This window comes from Protobothrops mucrosquamatus, unplaced genomic scaffold (assembly GCF_001527695.2).
Source record: "Protobothrops mucrosquamatus isolate PMUCROS unplaced genomic scaffold, P.Mucros_1.0 scaffold300, whole genome shotgun sequence".
Lineage (NCBI taxonomy): Eukaryota > Metazoa > Chordata > Lepidosauria > Squamata > Viperidae > Protobothrops > Protobothrops mucrosquamatus.
In genome coordinates, this window is record NW_015386643.1 from 173020 (window position 1) to 195138 (window position 22119).

Sequence of the window (22119 nt, forward strand, 5' to 3'; positions counted from 1 at the left end):
AGCAGCCGCACGAAAAAGTGCTGCTGAGTTTTGTCCAAACCAGTCCCTTAGATTTTGAAGCCACGATGTTCTTCTTCTGCCTGGACCTCGTTTGCCTTCAATCTTTCCCTGGAGGATTAAATGGAGTATGCCGTATTTTTCTGGGTGTCGCATCACATGTCCGAAATATTCTAATTTTCGTTTTTTAATTGTTTTGATGGATTTTATTATATGAATTTAATTTTATATAAATAATAAATTCATTATGTTTGCATGTGAGTTTTCTCATTTAAAAAGAAGAGGCAATAACAGTGAACGAGGAAGGGGGCTCTATTCTGATTTATCTTTCCTGTTTTCTCAGGTATTTGGGCTGGGAGTGGTGGAAATTGACCCAAAGTACCATTCCTACATCCTGATCAGTAAATTTCCTCCTTTGGAAGGGGATATTGTGAATGAGTAAGGAAAAGAGGGAATGTAATACCTCTGTTTCTGTGCTTCTCTGTTGGCTAAATGTTGTATAAAACATTGTACAAAACATGTCAAAAATCTCTTCATGCATTTTGAAATGAGCAATAGTGTTGCTTTTTTCTGATAACATGGTTTCTATATTCCTGCATTTTGAGATACTAAGGTAGAGATCAAAAACTTTTTCTGGGCCGCTTAGTCTTTGAGCGGTATGACAGAATCTAAATTTCATTTTGTATAGATTGAAGTATACATTGAATTAAGTGTACTAAATTAATTAAATATATGATTATCAGTCATGTATTTAACCATTCTCCCCTTCTGACATATTGAAAAGTGTCTCAAATTGTAATAACAGAATTTCACGGGGAGCCTCATCAAACATTTTGGGAAGTGCACCCTCCAGTGAGAGTTCAGCTGGTGGTCCTATGCCTGAGGAGAACCCATGTGTCCTCCATGCTTTGGGAAATGGAGTTCCTCTGTGTTATCCCATGCTTTGAGCAGTCCACAGATCTTCTTTCGTTAGTTCCTGAACTGAAATGTTACAAGTTTGGCTTAAAATGTTTCTCACTGGGTAATTCAGGTAAAATCCCCAGTCTTCACTTCCAAATTAAGAAGCAGAACCTCTTTTTTCTTTTTTGCAGCGATGAGAACGCTCCCAAGATGGGCCTCCTTATAGTAATACTTAGTGTTATCTTCATGAAAGGCAACGTGGTCAAAGAATGTAGGTTTCACTCCTCCGTAATTTACTCTATTTCTTAGATAGCTTCATATGCTTAACTCTTCTCTTTTCTTTTGTCTTCGTGCAGCTGCTGTTTGGGAAATGCTGAGGAGATTACATATTGACTGTTCTGGGTAATACTGGCTTAGCGATAAATTCAAATATTTCAGTGTGGTTGGATGAATCTTGGAAGAAAATCTCCTTTGTCAACTGATCTGAGAGAATGACATTCTTTTTTTTTCCCCCAGGGGAAAACACAAAGTCTTTGGTGATATCAAAAAGCTGGTGACAGAGGAATTTGTGAAGCAAAAGTGAGTTGGGGATTGCAATGCCTTTGTTATCTTTAGTGCTGGAAGAGAAATGAATCATATTGGTTTGAGTGACTGGCAGATGGGAATGCAGAATGTTTTGCTTGTCTTTTAAGGGCTAACATCTGGATCTTTTTAAGAAAAGGGATTGGGATAGGATTATTAATTAGGATACAGGTTAATGGGAAATCTCAGACTATTTTTTTTCCAAAAAGCAGGAATGATATCTTTATGCTGAAGGACAGTTATTTTACTAAATAATCTGTTTGGTGATTACAAAGGGTTTTTTTTCCCCACTGATCACATAATTCTCACTTCCTAGATATCTGGAATATACACGTCTCCCACACACAGATCCGCCTGAGTTTGAATTCAGGTGGGGATCGCGAGCTTTTAAAGAGACCTCCAAGAAGCAGATCCTACAGTTTGTTGCTAAGGTACTGACTAGGAGATTATGAGTTCTAATCCTACTTTAGCCATGAATGTTAGCTGGTTGACCCTGGGTCAGAGACTCAGCCCAGCTGAGGGAAAATAGGAGGAAATTGTGTTGAATGTGTTCGCCACCTTGAGTTATTTGTAAAATAACTAAAATAATAGTCTACTTCTGCATTAAGGATAACTAAGTTGGTAGAATTAAAATACGTTGGATCAATAAATAGGAGTGTACAGTTGTACGTTTTGACATGGAACTATCCTTTTCAATCCTTTTTAATAAATATTGTCAGAAACAGGATCAAAGCACTAAATGATGGGAGTTATGGACTTTGCAGGAAATTGGCAATTTTCTAAGTACTCACTTTAACATCTAAGCTTTCCTTTCTGAATATATTCAGCTTTTTCTTGGCAGTCATGCTTGCTTCAAACAAGTGTTAGGGCATTAAAACGTGTAACTTAACAGATCCTGTAGTGTTCTGATAAGAGCCAGTATAGCTTTATGGTTAAAATGTGAGTCTTGGAGATTTGGGCTTAAGTTCCTTCTTGATCTTATTCTCTTTCAACCTTGCCCAGCTCACACAATTGTTGCTAGGTGGGTAAAATTAGAAGAGGACCCCCTTATACACCATATACACCACCCTTTGCTTTCTGAGAAAAGGTTACATATAAATAAGCAGGCAGGCAAAGCTGTACAGCCTAAATCATGCCCATACAATTTCTATTTTCCCCTAATAGAGTGATGGCTTCAGGGAGGGTATTGCAGAGAATCTGGTATATCTTTTTATTCTGTTTTCCTAATTGGACTCCATTGATTTTCCTTGATTAGATACAAAAGCAGAATCCCAAATCTTGGATGAGCCAGTACAATGAAGCGGAAGCAGAAGCTGGTGCAGTGGGAAAGTTATAAATATTATGGTGTCGTTCAATTATAAAGAATTGTCAAAAACTCTTTTCATGGAACTGCTACAACCACTGCTTGTTTTCTGTCACTGCTTGTTTTAATGTAAAGTGCTCTGTGCTTAATAAGTTCCCTGTTTGTGAAGGAAAGATTCCAGAATAGACTGGGCCATTTTACTGGTGATGAAGACAAGACTCTTCTCTAAAGCTCTCTGATTATTCAAGCATTAGCAATAGTATTTTCTGGAAATAAGCTGATAGAATATTTACTGGAAATAAATATATTTTTGCAATCATTTTTCTGTGCTATATTTTCTGCATTAATTTCCACCTCATTTCAGATGGCATATATTATAGAGCAGGGATCCTCAACCTTGGCAACTTTAAGACTTGGCAACTTTAAGCTTTGCTGGCTGAGGAATTCTGGGACTTGAAGTCCACAAGTCTTAAAGTTGCCAAGGTTGAGGACCCCTGTTGTAAAGTCTTGTATTCATTAATCAGAATAAAAATAAGGTATATAATGTGCAACGTTTCCATCAAATCTTCTGCTGGACATAAGTGCTTATTTAATTCTCTCTAAAGAAATGGGGCTTTAAAGATGTTTATATTTTTGGCAGGGTTATGCTCTGTGTGTGTGGTTTTTTTTAAAAAAAAACATAGTTTAGAGTTGATTTATTCTTTGTTTAAAGAATTTGATGGATGGGACTCAATTATTCATCTTAGGTTGGCAGATCTATACCTTGAGTTGCTTTTCGATGAGATAATGCAGGGGTGTCAAACTGCCGGCCCATAGGCTGGACACGTCACATGGAAGCCACGCTCACCCCATGGCAAAACTGTCCCGATACGTCGCGCAACGTCACGTGATGTCGTGAGTTTGACATGTCTGAGATAATGCTTACATGTATAAAGTGATACAAAGTAGCTCAGAACTTGCATCCTAGTCATATTTCTCTAGATGGCACTCTCTATCTGTCAGCAATAGAACCTCTTCAATAAAGTAAATTTATTTTTGTTTTTAGTGTGTAAGTTTAATAATGGTCTGGCACGGTGTCTAGAGCTTCTGTAGGATCTCGTGACACATCAACATTCTGCAGGAAGAGAAAGGAAAGAAAGACTTTAAAGCACAAGTATGACTTTAAAAGGGAGTACACTGAAGAACTAAGGCCTATCTACCTCCATTTATATTAGTAATTTCAACTATCTGGAGTGTTAGAATTATAGCCAGTGTATCTTGGCTCCGTTTCTCAACTCTGCCCGTGGGCAGAGAAGAGTAGTTCTACCACTTCTTTCAGTATAGACCCACTGCAGAATGTTTGACTGGTTCTTGTCATCTACATATGATTTTCTTGTGAATAATCTGGCACCATGAAACCGTGTCTTTGGGCTTTGAAGGAATTTCTCAAGGGGAGGTTAGTAAAAGCAGTGAGATAGCACGGCAAAGCACAGTGATTAAAGTCCGATGTGGCAGAATTAGGTTAGGGAGTCAGGTGAAGAGAGGATTCTTTTACCTGAGGGTCAAACAGGCAAGAGGGAGGAGAGCGCCCCAGATCTTTCCAGCAGGGTTGTTTGGTGGGCTCAGGGCTAGCCATTGGCACAGCGCGGTAGTGCCGATACAAGGGGGCCTGGCTAGCTTTGTAGGAAAAATGCTAAGGGTGGTTTTGGGGGCGGGGAGTGAAGATAAGAGGAAAATATTACATAGAGAGATGCAACTCTGAATACAATGATCTTTAACAGGAGCACCTGTCAAGTCAATAACCAGGTATACACGATGGGGCTGAAAAGCTTCAGGTCAAACAAGCCCTTTGCCAATCATAGCTTCCTTCACAACCTCTTTCCAGAGGTTTTCATATAAAATCTCCCACGTGATGGGAATCCTGCTTACCGTGGGGCGTTCCCGGTGTGTATTCACAGCCTCAATATTGAGAAAAATGGATTCCACCTCGCAGCCTGTCCCCAAAACAATGAACCCCCAATTACTGATGGTAGATGGGAGTGCCAAACACTCATTCACTGCCAATGGCTTTGTCAGCTTCAAGATGACATGCTAGGCCTGCACAAACTTGCCTTGGTTGGATTGAATAGTTGATTTGGAACTGCCTGATTTTTCCTTTTAACTGAGCAGAATTAAAAAGACTGGAACTCCAGTATGGCAGTTGTTGCCAATAGGCTGCTGCTTATTCATGGAAGGGCAATGTTGTGCAGTCTGCAGAGATTAATATAGGAGAGGAAATGTGTAGCTTTGTTCAGGTAGATGTTTAACAGCTGTAATCCAGTTGGGTGGCAACACATAACTGATCTAAGCTGACCTTGGAGAAGCTAAGCAGGATTGGAATTGGCTTAGTAGAGCAGCCAGAAGTACCAGGACTGTTGCTTACAATGGACAGAGAAGTCAAAACAAGAAAGCAACAATGGCAATCAATAAATTGGAAAAGATTATATAGGCCATCAAACCTTGCTTTTTCTTTCTGCGTATTCTGAAGTTTTTGTGCAGGTAGGAAAAGCCCCTGAAGGACTGTATCAGTGACTGTCCATAGCCACAAAATGGGAGGAAGCTTATTAGCATTAGATAGCAATTTACTCCCAACCACCATTAGATAACCATACTTTAGATAACAATAGGAGTATATTATGTTTTCTTTTGCAACAAATTCATCTTCGGTGCCTAATCACTGACTACCCCTGCATGCTCCCCCAAAGCAGACTTCTGACATTTTTGCTGTCCAAATGGATCTTTGCCCAGGAGGAAAGGACTTACCATATGCCACAGGGGTGAGCTTGAGAACAGTGTGCAATGGGCACTTGAGGTATGGCAATTCCTCTGAAAAGGAAGAATGGCAAATAAAAAAAAAGCAACCCCAATCTCCAGAACTACACAGAGAGGTCTAAGGAAGAGAAAGAACTGGTGCACAAGAACAATCCATCCCATTTGTGATGCAACCTCTTCTCGCAATCTAAAAGAAACTCAATTTTTTTTCCACTGGCAAGTATTACGGGGAAAACGCCATATATACAGGAAGAATCATAAACAGAGGGCTTTGCCACCATCAGCCTCCCAGGCTCTTGGCTCAGAAGACTAAATCAGGAAGTGGGGAGAGGAAAGTCTTGGCAATGTGGAAAAATGGACTCTTGATACCTGCACTTTTGTCCAGGAAGTAGGCAAGGAGGCAGCGCATGACCGCTTGATGGCAGATCACCAGCACGTTCTCTTGCCGTTCCAGCTCCATGATGACCGGCTCCAGGCGCTGCACCAAATCTTCATAGGACTGAAGGAAGAAATTTGGAGAGGCCTCTCTGTTGGTGTTTATTTAGATTAGAATTGTCCTGCTTTTCGTTAGAAGTGACCCCTTTAAGGGTGACTCCAATTTTAGCCATTTCCCCTTGATTAGTGATAATACTTTCTTTTCCCATCCTCCTCTGTTCTTGAGAGCGTGTTAGATTTGCCCATTCCCCCCCCCTTGAGTAACAAGCTCTCTAAATCTGCCCGCGTTCCAGATTGCACAGTTCTTACTTCTCCTTTAGGATAGCGGTAGCGGTATTTGTCCTGATCTCGCAGGGCAAACTCTTGTGGATAACTGGCCTGGATTTCTTCATAAGTCATCTCCTCACAGACACCCTGAAACAAACGCAGGATTTGGAATCCCTGAGCTCTGGACATTGAGAGGAAAAGTTAGGTGAAAGAAAAATTTATGACGAATCAAGGTATCTGATTTCCCTCATATGCTTTCCACAGGAGGAAACTAAAGAAGGGAGTCTGGTCTTGAGAGTTAGGCCTCTCTTGGTCATAGAAGGCAAATTGTGGTAAATCAGAGTGAGAGAAATATGCAGCCCTAAGGGCTACCTCCCAATTTAAGAACCAGGCTGTGTTAAGGATAGCTTCTCACCGCATCAATCTCATTCAATGCTTTCCACTGTTCATAGGGCACATGCAATGCTTCTGCTGTTTGGATTGTGCGTTTCATGTGGCTTGTCCAGACCTTGAGGTCGCGGATATACTGGGAACGGATGAAGTTGGCCAAGGCAGAGGCATACTGACAAAGAAAATGAGGGACGAAAAAAAAGTTAGATATGAATCACCCAAGCCAAAAAGAGGACACTCAGCTCCTGCCCTTCTTTTCTAAGAATCCACACTTGGTATTTGAAAGTAGGAGCACAAGCCCTGTGTCCATACTTTCTGAAGACTATGAGCTTAAAATGGAGCTCCTGGATCTAAGCATTTCTAATGGGCACCTGGGTGGAAAATCTTATAAGGATAACCTTTATTAAATATCAATGCTGTCATCAAATGAACAGCAGCCAATATACAGAACATCCAGCCTCCTCATGGATGCAAGTTCATAATTCACCTCTTTAAAAAGCCGCAGCACCTTCTAGAAACTCCATGGAAAATAAATAAAAAGATGTAGAGAACTTTAGATTTGAGAGGAATCGGGTGCTTTGAGATGAAAGCCTCCAGTTTATAATTGTTAATGGTGGTTTACAACCAGGTTGATTTTAATGGTTCAGTTATGTAAACCGAATAAAAAATCCAGTGCTTGAATTTTAGGGATATTCCGAAGATTTCTATGCGGCTGTTCCCTAAATATTTTCAGAGGGCTTGAACAAACAAAATGAGCATTAGGACATTTTACTCTGTTGAATTTTATGTATTTTCAAGTCAGACTTGACTCCGGGCAACTGCCTGGACTAGTCCTAACAGTTTTCTTGGCAAGATTTTCAGCAGTGTTTTGCTTTTGCCATCTTCCTAGGACTGGGAGAGAGAATGACTGGCCCAAAGTCACCCAGATGGCTTTATATGCCTAAGGAACAAATGGAACTCACAGGCTCTTTCTGTGAGTACTAGCCTGGCGCTTTGATCACTACATCAAATTGCTGAATTGATCCACTGATCATGCTTTTATGCTGTGTGGCCTGACTTGAAACAGCTTACATGCAGCAACATACCAATATATAACAATATGATAAGCATACCTGTTTGCCACGCTCAGATAGCCCGGAGTCACCCCCAATGCGTCCCCGGAGGTTAAGCTCGCTCTCCCCGTGCCGACTGAGGTAGATGGAGCGGGGTGTCACGTGGATATTCATCAGGTAATAAACAGTGCGACTCTGTACGTGGTCCTGAACCCTGTTCACTAGGTACCGGCTGCCAACATTGAAGATCTTAATGTAGGATAGGGAACTACAGTAAAAAGAATAACCGGGTCACATTTGAGGAGCCATTTTTGGGGACAGTTTTGTAGAAGCTAATCATTTCGTTAGTTATAATCAGGACTGGGAAAACTCTGGCTTTCCCAGATGTTTGGATTACAACTCACATCCTTCTTTATCATTTATCACAGGCTTTCTGGGAGTTTAGTTCAACACTTTGTGGGGTAACCAGTTCACCACTCGCATGGATTAAGCACTCAAGATTTCTTAGTACCTACTTTTCTTTCATATTAGTTTTAAAAAATGTGGCATTTCTAACCAGCGTAATTCGCTCCCGATTAGTTCCTAACATCTAATATTTTACTACCAATTTTCAGTATTAAATGTTTGCCAAAATTATAGCAGCTTTCGCTAACCCTATCTCCAAATTTGTTGGGCTTAGAATTTTGGGAAATATAGTCACATGGCATTAGATTGGAAAAGATTGTATTACCAGAATAAAATACACAAGATGGGGTCCATCCATCATAGTTAAGTTTTTTTTTTGGGGGGGGGGGGTTGCATATGTCGCCTATAGCATAGTCTCATAGAAATGTTATCTTTTGATTAAGAATGGAGGTAGAATATTCATTATGAAATTAAACAAGCAAAAATTAATTTTGGAATGTTATATATACAGTAGACTGTAGCTCTTGTACATACCAGTACTAGATATAGGAATAAAATAAAATTATAGAGATGAATTCTAGCCTGTGATGCAAATCAGATAGCTAGCAAGCATTGGGAGAATGTCAGACTTCTTAAAAACTTCCTAACCTTTGTTAACAGACTAACAATTAGAAACGTGGATATTGTTTTATTGGAAAACTCACTTGGAAGATAGCTGGGTTAAATAATTTTTGTATTCCTTACTAGAAAGAATACCATTTAGAGATTCACCTTGGATCTCATGTCGACTCTGACTGGGGGAACTGCATCATTTATTTCTGACTGTGGTCCAATTTATTGGAACTGTTGCAATGCTAGTAATTGAATCACTACAATTTTTCTAAAAAGTTAATTTAGTTCCAGGTAGAAAACTCATGCCTCATCTTGCCTCCCAGCTCTTTACTCTCCATGTTTTCTCTTCCCCGCCCTTTCTCCATTATTTTCTTCTCCCCACCCTTCACAGAAAGTTCCAAATCCTGCCTTTTCCCGTATGCGTTGTTTAGAGCCTAATTATTCTCTTCCGACCAACTCAGTTACTGTTTCAACATGCAAACACACTCACAGCTGTTGGGGAAAAGTGCTTGGTTGCAAAAATGTCAACCTGCTATCATTTCAGCTTTGTAACTGACAGCGACTTTTAAATGTGACAGAAGAATGATGGCCAGGTAAACAAACATATATACTCACAAACATGACGGTGCAAAATACTGGAAATTACTTTTTTTAGTGCTGACTGGGAGGAGAAGGAACATCTGTAACTGTACAAGTGACGTAGCTTACAGCAGAAGCATCTACAACAGGGGTGTCAAACTCACGTCACGTGACATGTTGCTGGTAATGGGGTGGGCGCAGTTTCGGCGTGACGCATCCGGCCCACAGGCCGGCAGTTTGACACCCCTGATCTACAGAATCTGGTGATTTTATCAAAATGACAAAAGAGCATTGTGCCATCATGCCACTCATGCCCCTCCATGTATGTGTATGAATGTGTGTGTGTGTGTGATGCCACAACATGCCTACAAAAAGGGTAAAGCTCTCAACAAGTTTAATTATTTAGGTGTCTTCCCTCCCTCAGATTCTTCTGATAATATGACATGGATTATTAGGTAACATAATTTGTTAGCTGGAAGAAAAGAGTATATACTGTACCCAGAGTGGCTTATGGTGTTCTCTGTGTATCATGAGAGGCAGAAATGAAGATGATTGTGGGCTGTTTCTAGCTGTTTTGTGACAGATCTGGAGATTGAAATGATGCTGGCAGTGTGGAAGTTCCTACTATCAGTACCTAACATATACATTTTACCCATTTGCACAAATATGAAAGATAAAAACCAACCAGTAAAGTCTGGTGCCAGTTACAGAATATATTTAATTTATTTTCATTACATGCAAATGCATTGTTGTCATATTTGGAATTGCGTATGAATGTTGTGTGAAGCAGCAGCAGATGCCTCCCTTACCCACTCATTATTTCTCCACTTCACCTCCTAAGCAACTTCTTGAAGATATCCAGGGGTCTCTTCTTGAAATTATAGATACTCAAATTGAACTGACAAGGCAGTTCTTGGCAGTCCATTTGTTTTACTTTGGTGGAAGGCACAAAGTTTGTTCCAAAACCTTTAATGCTATCGTGAGCAGCGCAAGCCATGTTTTGGAACCCACTGCAAAGTCAAATGCCCTGCAACACAGACAGCCTTGGATGTACCTTCCCCACCCCAACACAGTAGTAGAGACATTCCCTCCTTACCTGTCCAACTCATCATCTAATGGCTGGTAGGTTTTCTGGTAACATTCAATCCGCTTGAGGAAATCCTCCACTACTTCATCCCGGTTACAGTCCCTATAGTCAGGACTGGTTAGCTTCACTTGCTGTGAGTGGTTGGTACACCAGGCAAGAAGAGAACATAGGATAGGGATAGAGAATAGGATGGAGAGACACCCAACCAGCTTTGTTACTATCCAGATTAGTATGAGTCTAGAAAGCCAGGGAAGAAGGAGGTGTCCTCCGCTTTACATCTCTACCCCAGACTGTGCAAGGAAATCTGTTGAGGTGCTGATCCATTTTTTTGGAAACTGTTTGGATCTGGATGGGAGGAACACTGAGACTTTGGCTCAACCCGTACAAGACTTAGTAGATGGGGCTGTTGGGTCCTCCTGGATTGGGAACATTCACATCTTTGTCTTGGATAGGGCTGGATTTCCCCATCAAGACCAGGGGAGTCCTCCTGGACTCACCGCTACTGCTGAAAGAGCAGATGGCAGCTGTGGCCAGGAAGGCTTTTTCATAGCTACATTGTGTGTATTGCTTGGGCTCTTTCTTCAACCGGGAGCCCCTGCAGGCTGGACTACTACAATGTGTTCTATATAGGGCTGCCCTTGAAGACCATTCGGAAGCTACAGCTGGTTCAAAATGCAGCAGTAACTTCTCATTGTGCCTACGTGTCACCACTGTATTGGCTGCCAGTTGGTTTCTGGGTGCAGTTCAAGGTGCTGGTTGTTACCTTTAAAGCCTTTCATGTCACAGGGCTTGGTTACCTGAGGGACCACCTCCCTCCCACTGTTTCTGCCTTCCCAATACATTTGGACAGAGTGAGTGCACTGCAGGTCCCTTATATTAAATGCTGCCATCCTGTGGGACCTAGGAAGTGTGTCTTCTCCCTCACAGCCACACCCTTTGGAAAAGCATTCCCCCAGAGATATGGATGGTGCTCAGTCTCCTAGGGTTTCCTGGGTGCCCTTAAAACCTGGCTTAGGCCCCAGGCCTGGATTTAATATTTGGGGGCAGGAGGATGTGGCTATTGGACTGTTTTCCAGGCTGTTGTGTGGTTTATGTTTTCAATTGCTTTATCTTGTACTTGATTTTTCCAGCCACTCAGAATCTGTTTGGTATGGGCAGCTATAATAAATTGAATGAATGAATGGAATGAATGAATGCAGTTATACACTATCTAGCTTTCTCTTGTGGTGCTTCACAACTCTCCTCTTCATGCGCTTATCAGCTGTTGTTTCAGGCTGCTTTTTACCCCAGATTGAACACTTTTCTGGAGTACAGTACTGTTATTTCACAGTAGCACTATTCCAGAATGGTACTAAAACCCCTGCCCAAAAGGAGCCTCATTATCAGCCGTTAATTGTCAGTTTACTTTTAAATATCACACAAAACCAGAATGAATTTAAGATGGCCAAGTCCCATCCCTTTGAACTATGCAAATGAATGCCCCTGAACATGGACAGATATAAATCTGTTTTTAGCGCTCTTCCTGACATTAAACATTATCAAAATATCTGACTGAAGACATAGAAAGGAGTTTTACCTTGATATTTTCCTGGATGATGTATGGATCATCACAGATGGACTCAATGAAGAAAACCTCGAGTGGCAGATGAAGGGGTCATGGAAAAAGGGGGAAAAAAAGATTATGCAGTCAGCCCCCAACCAGCTATTACAATTGGTGAAAACAAGTAACGTCAGAGGAGAATGGATATGAAATGGCCGTAATTGCTCCTGACAGAAGCATTTTCTTCAACTGTACAAATTTTGCAGTTGCATTTTTATGTAAACCTTCAGAACCTACTGGGAGGGTGAGAAATGGTGGTAAGTGAATCCACATGGAGGTTAGATCCTGCCTGAGCAGGGGGTTGGACTAGATGACCTCCAAGGTCCCTTCCAACTTTATTATTATTATTATTAGATGCCTAATCTACTATGAAACCTGCAAATCTGGTTAAAAACAACAACAACAGCCCTGCTAGGTACCTTCCAGATGTGAATCTCACATTGGGATTTTAATATAATCCATGATTTAAAGGGTCAGGTTATCTTTGGGAATTCCAAGTTACTAGGGCAACAGTATTTAGGAAATGTCCCACATTGCGGGGAAGGATGTGTTTTTGTCCTTCTTTCCCTAACTAAAGAGGGGGAGTAAAACCTGGTGAGTTTACATTTATTCTGGAATAAAAAGGAAAAAAAATAACTATAAGCTTAAGAATGTAAAGAATTTGAAATAAATGGCCAAAGCTAAAGAAGATTTTAATTCCAAATTAAATTCAATTTCATTCGAGAAAGTTATAAATGGATTAAGGGAGCAGATAACTTTGAAATACTAGGGCTTTTGTTATAAGATTTTAAAAATAATTATGTAAATAAAGAGCACCTTCGTGGGAACTAAATTATTTAGCTTACCTCAAATTATAACAAAAATTTGAGGCTTTTTGTTTTCAGAAATTGGATACTAAAGGGGACTAAAGATTCTAGGCATAAAAGAAAAAAAAGAGACAGGCTTGCCTTTTATCAGCATTCAGGAAAAATGACAGATAATGGTATGCGATTTGAAATACTTCAGGAGACATTTGAAGAATCAGAGCAGAAACTAGGAGCTACAGGGTCAGCAGAGATGTCTGCTTCTATGGCTAGGTTATATCCAAAAAGATACTTAAAAAGAAATGACAGTTATGAAAGAGAATACCTTGGAAGATCTACAGGACAAAGAGCTAAAACAAATCTCATCTGAGGCAGAAATATTACAATATAAAGAAGTTGTTGAAATACTGGGAAATGAAAAATATATGGATTATAAGACAGAGATGACAGTTAAAGTCGAAATACAAACGATAAGCGAAAAGAATGACCTGGACAATGACTCCTTATTGGATTTATAAAAGGGATTTTAGCCTTGAAGTAGCCTTCGAGATGGGAAAAAGAAAATCTGAAGAGAGATCAAATCCTCTGATAACATCTGAATGAATTCAAGATCAAAATTCCTAGAAACAAATGGAAGGAGTACAAAGTTGGTTTGTTTGACCACAGTTAAAATAAGACATGTTTCTATAAAATTCTTGGAACCTTTTATAGACTTTGGCTGACACCGGGACTGAAATGTTAATGATTTATGGATTTGTGTCTAGATGGGTAATGGGAAGAAGATATATTTGTATGTAATCTCATAGGGGATGAAGAATCAATGTTGTTTGTACTTGTTGCAATGAAGATCAGAAGTCATTTCTTTAAATATTTCTTTTTTCTCTTTTTTCTGTTTTCTTGCACTTTTTATTTTCTTTCTTATTTTTCTTTTCCTTTCTGAGTTTAGTTTGCAATTGTCTTGTTTTTTTAAAAAAAACTTTCAATAAAATTATTTTTTAAATATCATCCTCATCTAATCACAGCCAAAACTGTGACTCAAGTCTCACCTAACTGACAATTAGGACTGATTAATTTGCTTTAAGAACTGAGCTGCATTGTCTTAGTAGGTATTCTAGAATAAAAAAATTACTGGTGTTACTTCTTTTTGAATATGTTAATGGCTTATAATGGTTGATGAATATAACAAAAAGGATTGTGAACTTTGCTTCTTCCGCATTGTAAGTGAAAGTAGGAAGCAGATTAAATAAAGATAAGTAAATAAAAGAAAAAGCAAAACCCCAGTTTGCTTAATTCAGTCTGTATTTTCAAATCTGAATTTGCCTTGTGGCAAAGAGTGTAGAATAGGGCAGAGACCCAGCCTTGCAACTGAACAGGGTGACAAAGTCCAGACTTCAAAAATACAAGGTGACATCAGGGCAAGAACTAACATTGACTTGATTAAACATTAATTTGATTACTTTCCAGTCATGTACTTAATTTCTTCCTTCTATAGTTTTAAAAAATTGCAATTTGGTAATAACTCTGAGGATCTCTAAGGGTTTGCACTCAAGGCTTTGCAAATTTGCATGCAGCTCTAGGTCGCATCCCATTGTTCCTATGGGCTCTTTATTTCCCCGCTTACTTTGTAGCCATTCTCCTTGGCAAACTGCAAGATAAGGGCACGGCGTTCCTGTGTAGTGTTAGTGGCATCGAAAACCTAGGTAATGGAGAAGAGAAGGCAACCGAATTGGCATGCAGCCTGAAATAGGTGACAATAGGGTTAGATCTATCTGGGCGTTTGCCATCTTACCGCCACTTGTCCCTCTTCCATGCTCAGATAGATTTGGACATCCCGAAGAGCTGCTAATGCACACTGTCTAAAAGAGAAGGCAAGGAAGAGATTACACACTATGATCCATTGCTGTGGTAGCATCAAAATAAATAACAACAAACCAACACATTAATAAAAAAAACAAAAACAAATATGGAATATGAAAGAGGCGAAGTGCCTTTCTAGCTAACTAAGCTACCTCCTTGAGGTTTGAGGAGGTAGGCTAGAAAGAGAATTGGTGGTATTGGAGAAGACTGTTGAAAATACTGTGGACAGCCAAAACAACACACAAATGGATCATCAAATAAATCACCTCAGAATTCTCACTCAAGGCACAAATGGCCAGGCTCAAATTATCCTACTGTGGATGTTATGTGAAGACCTAGCTCTCTGGAGAAGATTCTTATGCTGGAAAAGATAGAAGGAAAGAGATGAAAAGAATGACCACCATCATGACCTCAGTAACAGTGGCAATGAGTGCACAGTTGGAAGACCTAAAAGGCCAGGTTAGGGTCAGATCGTCATGGGGAAAACCAATCTATGTGCCTGCTAATAGTCAACACCAACTCAATGGCACATCATCAGTCAAATTATGTTTCACATATTGAATCTTTACTTTTTTTGTATTAACAGCTAACTATATTTTTGTATTAAATTCAAGGGGTAGTGGGAATGCTGACTCTTCCTCTAGAGCCTCCCCTTTTCAGCATCTTTATAATGTAATACCAACAATTAGTTTTTCACCTATTAAGATGTGTGGAAGGTTTCATGTATTTCAGCCATGTTTACAAAAAACAAAAATGTGGTCTTGCCAAGAACATCACCTCGTCCCCCAAAAAGCTCATGCAGGGGGCCAGTGTGAGGAGAGACCTCAGTTGGGCACCAGACTCTATATCCCATCTGGTTGTTTTAAAGGTTCTATTTTTTTTAACAAGTAAATTAAATGGGAAGGTAGAATATTGCAAAATGAAATGCTACATTCAAGCATAATGGTTATTTCCAAGAATGCTTCTGGATCCCATATATGCCACAGAAACATTTTCAGAAAACAAAAATTGAGGGTTGTATTTGAAACTTTCTTATTGGCTACCCCTCTCCCCAAGTTAAGTCGAACTAGGATGTGGGAGGGCATCCTGGCAGATTACAGTGGGCATTGTGGTAGGAAACAACCTCCTCCGTCTTCTACACTATACTAATCAGATCTGAATAAGCTCCTCACCTCCGGATCTGCATAGCTTCCTCATTGTCTGGGCGGAAGAACTCATAATTCTTGTATGTCTGGACGGCTTCACGTCGATACTGTCCAACATTGAACACTAGGGAGACGGAGACTAGAATGGCTCGGTATTTTTAAATAAGTCCTTCTCTGCTGGCAAGTAGTTCTCCCTCTGCCCTTTGATTCCATTCACCTTGAATGAATCATTTATTCCCTTCCTTACCTTTAGTGGGGATCCCGATCCAATTGAGGTAGCGAGTGAGCTTTTTAGAAATGTAAGTTTTCCCCCGTGCTGGCAATCCTACCATGATCACCATAGTTGGTGAATTGGTGAACTGTGGCACTGAGGCTGTAGAGAAATGGAAAAAGGAGTAGAGACTGAGCCTAATTTTGTGATGAGTTTCAGGAACCCACAAAACAGAGAGAAATAGTATTCTGTCTAATGGCACCCAAACCTTTTCTGTTTTAGCATTAAAACTCTGAATCCTAAAGCAACCAATAGAGTCTTTCAGTAAAACCTGCAGCACAGCAGACTATTGTGGAATAGGTAACAGTTAACCCAGATCTTTTATGCCTTGGTGGTCTTTGGATTCATAGTCATTAATTTGTAGGATTTTCAGGCCAGCATGACCATTATTGTGAATTCTGGAAGTTGGAAGTCCACACACGAACCTATAAGCTGGGGAACAAATGATTGGGAAGATTAGAGTTTCTCCCTTTCGGGAAGATTGAGCTCAGAGACCAAACTTGAAGATGTTCAAATGTAATGAACTTCCCTCTGAGCAAGTTGGGCCTTAGGGAATACTTGTGACTCCTTAAGCTTGCATACAGCCCCTCTGGCTAATTTCAAAACTCCACTGCAAGAGATCTTCCTGCTTGGGAGAGAGAGGGACATATTATAAAGAGGAAAAAAAGGGGTGTCAGAGACAGAGTGGTGTCTTTCCCACTTCTGGCCTTGGCAATAGACACTGATTGCTTTAACTCTCATCTTCATATAGCTCCCACATATTATCCCTGCAAGAACACAGCTTCAGAAGATTTTGTTCTGCCCTGCCTTGCCCTTCCCTTTTCGAGCTTCCTGCCACATAAAGAGAGCTTAGCTTTTCCTCCAGGGAAAGAGCTGACCCACTTTTTCATCCCAACTCACATCCCCTGCGTTGCTGCAGACGCCTGCCGGTGCGGGGAATCCATACTTTCTGGAGGGGAGTCTGTGTGAGCTCCCCAAACTCTCCAGACATTCTGACAACCGTCTTCCTAGCCTGCAAAACTGGACTGTCTGGCTCTTCCTGAAGGCTCAGCTATGGCTGCTGATCATGTTTACATATGCATAAAAAAAATAGGTTCAGTGTGGGACGAGAGGTCGTTGAACTCCCACCTTTGTATACACTACAGATAACTTGCAGCTCACTTCTGCACAAATGTATTTTGCTACCGTATAAGTGAAAGGTCCCGATATCATTTCAGAATCAGCACTGCAGGAAGTAATGACACATAGACATTGAAAAAAGTCCTGTTTCATTTCTTAGCCTTTGTAATCCAGATTTTTTTTTTCAACTGACATCAAGGGGGTCTTTCTTTCAACATCAGAGACCCTGAGTCTTTATTTCTTACTTCCAGTTCTCTAGAAGGTTCAGCTTCTCTAAATTAAATCCTGCAACTGGATGTAGCTATGATAATGTGTCAGTATACCTTGTTGTTTATTTGACATACTGTATCCATTAGGGACAGAGATACAGGCTTTGGGTGATGTTTAATATCGTATTAAGTGAAGAAATCTGAGTCTTCCCTCCAATAAAATGAAATCCTTCTCAGTTTTCAACATTTTGTCATCTTTCTTCATTTTTTTGCTGTTACCACCACGAGTTAGAAATTCGCTTTTCTAATAAATGAAAGCAGAGGAATGCGAGAATTTGCATAGGTTTGAGCTCTCTGTGACATGGTTGCTACCATGGAGAGTTCCAAAGCCCCATTATACTGATTTGTTTTCAGTGCAAACCACTGGTTCCCTCTACTTTCAAATCACCATTCGCTTTCTGGGTCCCAGACAGAGTGCAGAGCTTGCCAGAGATCATGGCTGGAAGAAATGATCCTGAAACAACTACTGAAACTGGCATCAAGGGCTCAACCTGATTGGGTATGTTATTGATCCATAACAGTTCATGAGCCAAAACAAAATGCTGGTGGTTACTGGTGTTTACTAAGGAATTAGCCCACCAAACTAGAATTCCTGAAGAAGACAGAGCTTCTGGCTAGCAGTGGACCTAAGAATTCTACCCAATGATATTCGAAACACAAATTTCTCAGGGATTATGGGAGTTGAAGTCCACGAGTGATAAAAGAGCCAAGGTTGACTACCCCTGGTCTAGCACATACAGTTTAAACTATCGCTATGAGGACGTATGTTGGTTTGCCGGCATTCCCCAGGCAATACTAAAGAAGGTAAACAAGCAAGAGCTGAGATAGGAGATCAAAGCCCCTCATCTTGCAAGATACTCATTAATATTTAACAGTACTTAAAACAGTAGGAATTTTACAAAAAAAAAAACCACAAAAATAATAAAATAATAAAATTCAAACCACAAAACCAACACTTCAAGAATACGATCTGAAATGAGCCAAGTTTTAAAATGTTCTTGGAGTAAAGCCAACATTTTCTCATCATAATCTGAGAAAGTGCTTGGGCAAGTTAAGTTACAAAATAATATTTCTCAGAACAAAGAAAATGGTCCAGTGGAAAATGATGCTTTATAAATCTGATTCAAAAGACTGGAACATGTGCATAAGACTTTCTAGAATAATTATATCTTGAACCTGGTTAATAATTCAAATTTCTGATTCTGGTTCTGATTTTGAACAGATAAAGACCTGATTACCTAAAGAATCAATTCACCATTTCTCTGAGTTGTTCTGCCTGTGATCAGCTTGGAAACTTCTTTCAGTTTGCCATCATCATATGAATCAGGAAATTTAGCATTTAAAATGTTGATGGGATCCAGACACTGATACTTACGTCCTTTCTTTGAGCATAAGGCAGTAGCTAGCACCAGGTGATCACTAAACATTCTATTAGAATGTTTTTTACATAAATTTTTAATCAATTGTTTGACTATACATCAGAAGAGTGCTACACTGAAGTAAGCACAATCCAATGCATTTTTTAAAAAGTCAGATTTTAAATGTTGATATATTTATATTAATTCTCTGTGACTGCCCTGGGACTGACAAAAAATAGGAAATAATGAAATAATCTACTTTGGGGGTTCTGACTATAATACAAAATCAAAAGTTATAATTCAGTAATAACTACCATATCCAATTTATAAGAAGGAAAAATAGCATCATGCTGCAGACCTTTAAAAATTATTATATTAGAAGACCAGTGACTACATTAGATGACCCACAATGGGATTGTTTTTAAGTTGTAGGACTGGGATCAGAAAGTCACATTCATATCCATCCACAGCTACTGGGTGACTTTGGGCCTATCACTTTCTTTCAGCTCAACCTACCTTGTAGGGCTGTTGTTGGAAAGAAGGAGGAGGGATTCTATATATACCACTGTGAAGTCCTGGAAGAAATCTGGCATATAAACCTGATGATTAAAACAAGGGAAAACATGCAAAACTAAAGTGGACTTACAGAAGCATCACACTGGAGGTGGAGACCAAAATTAGACAAGTTTAGTGACACAGAATAAATTGGGTAAAGATCCTTTTGAAGATAAAAATTAATAAACTCTATTCATTATATATTTAGTACTTTGGTTGCATTTTACTCCTTCCCACATGAGTAGGAAGAAAAGGAGTCCCTGTGGATTTTATTGACTAGTCATCGCCAATTATAGGAGGTGGTGCTCATCTCTGTTTCAAGGCTATTGAGCCAACACTGTCTGAAGATGCTTCCGCGATCATGTGGTCAGAATGATGTCATGGTGTGCTATTTCCTCCCCACCAAAGTGGCACCTATTTATCTCCTCGCATTTGCACGCTTTCAAACTGCAAGGTGGGCAGGAGATGGGCGCTCACTCGATTGTATAATGCTCGGGTCTGGAACCCAGGCTGTTGGCTTTCGAGCCGATAAGCCCAGTGTTTAATCACTGAGCATTTTACTTGCCTTTAATACATATACACACACAGAGAGATCACCATTCTCCCCAATCCTTCCCACAGGAATAGGCCCACATATTAAAACTGTTTGGCTATATTTGTGTGCCTTCTTATTCAAGTAGATTAACTTTGCAGCAAGTTGCTCAATAGGTACTCAGCTTCTACCTCCATTTAACACAGATAGCCCTTTCACAAACAACAACTTTAACCTGAGCTGTATATTGCAGAGCATATCCTGGGCATCAATGCCTCCACCTTTCACCTCTCAACATTCTAGGCCAGGAAGTATAATACAAACTGATCAGGCTGAGCTAACAGACAGGGGGGGAAAGGGAAGAGTGTTATTCTGTGCAGCAGAGTCTTGGGTATTTCCCAGCAGGAATCACAAGCCTACATCCAGAAAACAAGGCGACAGGAGCTATGTCAATCCATGTTTGCCACACATGGGGTCCTTGAGTATCGGATTCTAAGACAACATCATGCCTGTTCCTTAACTCCTTAAAGTACAGCCTCTATTGTCCTTGGTTCTCTAGTTACCAGCCCTATCAATTAAACATCCCCTACCTGGGATTTTGGTAGGTTTTTCCTCCATAGCTGATCAATCCTCTTTTTTTCTAGAAGCCATGGCATTAAAAGGATTGCCTTGTCACTACAAGAACTTTCCTCAGGGGTCAGGTTTCCAGTCATGGTGTCATTAATAATTGTTGCTGAGCTGGAGGCAAAACAATCCAGGGAGTCTTTCCAAAAAAACCCCATGTGATCCTGGCAGAAAAGGTCAGTACTAATATTAGCCTTAAAGTTGGAAGGAGACCGCAGCAGCAGATTGTAGGGTAAAGTTATTGTCTAACCCAGATGGGCAGGAGCACAGAAGACGATCTTTTGATCCAAATCCCATTAAAATCATTACAACTTTTTAGGTAAGTGTGGAACACTATAATAAAAAGCAGTATAGCATTCATGGATTTGGATTATCAGAGCCGAAAGTCCCTGGGTGAGCTTTTGGTGAGACACTCTTTTCCAGCCCCACATACTTTACAGGGCTGTGGCTATAAAATTTTAGGAGAAGGAAAAGTGGGATGAAAAATAATTAAGTATGTATAATTAACAAATAGGGATTCTTTACACAGGTCAAATACATAGCCAACTCTGGGAAACATCAGGCTTTTTTCAAAAGCTAGCTCTAACATGCACATGAGATGGACAATCATAGCATAAAGACTGGTTCTAGAATAACAGTTTTGAAGAAAAATGATTTTTCTGATATATTCATTCCCTACTTGAAATTCCATTCCATTTCCAAAAAGGTTGTAGTCCCACTGAAAAATACATCCGATATTTTACCTTCCCCCCTTCCCACAGTAAAATTAATAAGCACCATGGGGATTATGCATGTAACTGCTTGCATTCCTCACATCCTTGTGTGACCCTCCGCCATGAATATAACTAATAAAACTGCTGTCATTTTTTGACAAATTGCTGGAACTGCAAATTTAGCCATATCCAAAAATTGATTCCGAATGACAAATTCATCCACTTTACATGTGCGAGATAATCCTTCCTGCTCTAGTTTGGTCAAGACCCCATGGGGAGACTACAACCCATAGTTTAAGACTAGATGACCTTCAATGCTATAAAATTATCATGAAGCTTGTAAAGTGAAAGTATAAAGATCTTAAACTTTCCCTTTCGAAAATCCTCTGACTTTTTGCAAACTCAATTAAAAATCACGTATCTTGCATAGGGGTATTACCTGGCATCCACCCCTTCAAGAGATAGCCTCTAGCTCCCACGTGCTTCAGATTTTGCAGCATATAAAATTAATTTTACTGTATTGGATTTTATGTTTGCAAACCAAATTAAGAAACAATCAGGTGTGAAATGAGATTAAATTTTCTCTCAAAGGCAGCAGACCTTAGGTTTCCAAACGTCCACGAACAGGTTAAAAATTAAAGTCAATTAAAAAACAAAATTCTGGTTGTAATTATGTTTAGCAATAATAATTGATTAGACCATCATGCCACATGTTGTAAAGTGGACTCTAAATCTTGAATCGTCTCTTGTAGATATACCCCTTAAAAAAAAAAAAGAGTGTATTCTCTTCGAAATAGAACGCCCAACTTTCAAACTGCTCTCCTCCATTCCTTCCACGTCCGCCCCGTATATCAATAAAACTAAATAGAACCGG

General features: G+C 39.9%; 2 protein-coding genes across 7 annotated transcripts in view; one reads left to right on the plus strand and one right to left on the minus strand.

Annotated features, from left to right (window-relative positions):
• Positions 1–2857, plus strand: part of LOC107286552 (non-structural maintenance of chromosomes element 3 homolog) — a 7190-nt gene extending 4333 nt beyond the window's left edge. For all 3 annotated transcript variants that reach the window (XM_015814939.1, XM_015814940.1, XM_015814941.1), the window contains exons 6-11: positions 341–435; positions 1089–1168; positions 1254–1299; positions 1414–1476; positions 1796–1910; positions 2735–2857. In XM_015814939.1, coding sequence (XP_015670425.1) covers positions 341–435; positions 1089–1168; positions 1254–1299; positions 1414–1476; positions 1796–1910; positions 2735–2815 — 480 coding nt within the window. In that variant the 3' untranslated portion in view covers positions 2816–2857. The remainder of the gene's footprint in view (positions 1–340; positions 436–1088; positions 1169–1253; positions 1300–1413; positions 1477–1795; positions 1911–2734) is intronic.
• A 956-nt stretch (positions 2858–3813) lies between these two features.
• PFKFB1 (6-phosphofructo-2-kinase/fructose-2,6-biphosphatase 1) lies at positions 3814–20711 on the minus strand. 4 transcript variants are annotated; one of them, XM_015814942.1, is made up of 15 exons: positions 20499–20711; positions 16052–16177; positions 15832–15928; positions 14592–14658; positions 14424–14498; positions 11976–12032; positions 10409–10530; positions 7777–7984; positions 6690–6836; positions 6317–6421; positions 5942–6071; positions 5564–5626; positions 4691–4755; positions 4317–4454; positions 3814–3896 (listed from the first exon to the last, which is right to left on the minus strand). In XM_015814942.1, the coding sequence occupies exons 1-15, from the start codon at positions 20524–20526 to the stop codon at positions 3837–3839; spliced, it is 1488 nt and encodes a 495-aa protein (XP_015670428.1). In that variant the 5' UTR covers positions 20527–20711; the 3' UTR covers positions 3814–3836. The 4 variants fall into 4 exon arrangements, with proteins under 4 accessions (XP_015670428.1, XP_015670430.1, XP_015670429.1 ...); XM_015814944.1 differs by lacking the exon at positions 20499–20711 and adding an exon at positions 16976–17066; XM_015814943.1 differs by lacking the exon at positions 4317–4454 and having other exon boundaries at positions 20499–20709.
• Positions 20712–22119: the final 1408 nt, after the last annotated feature.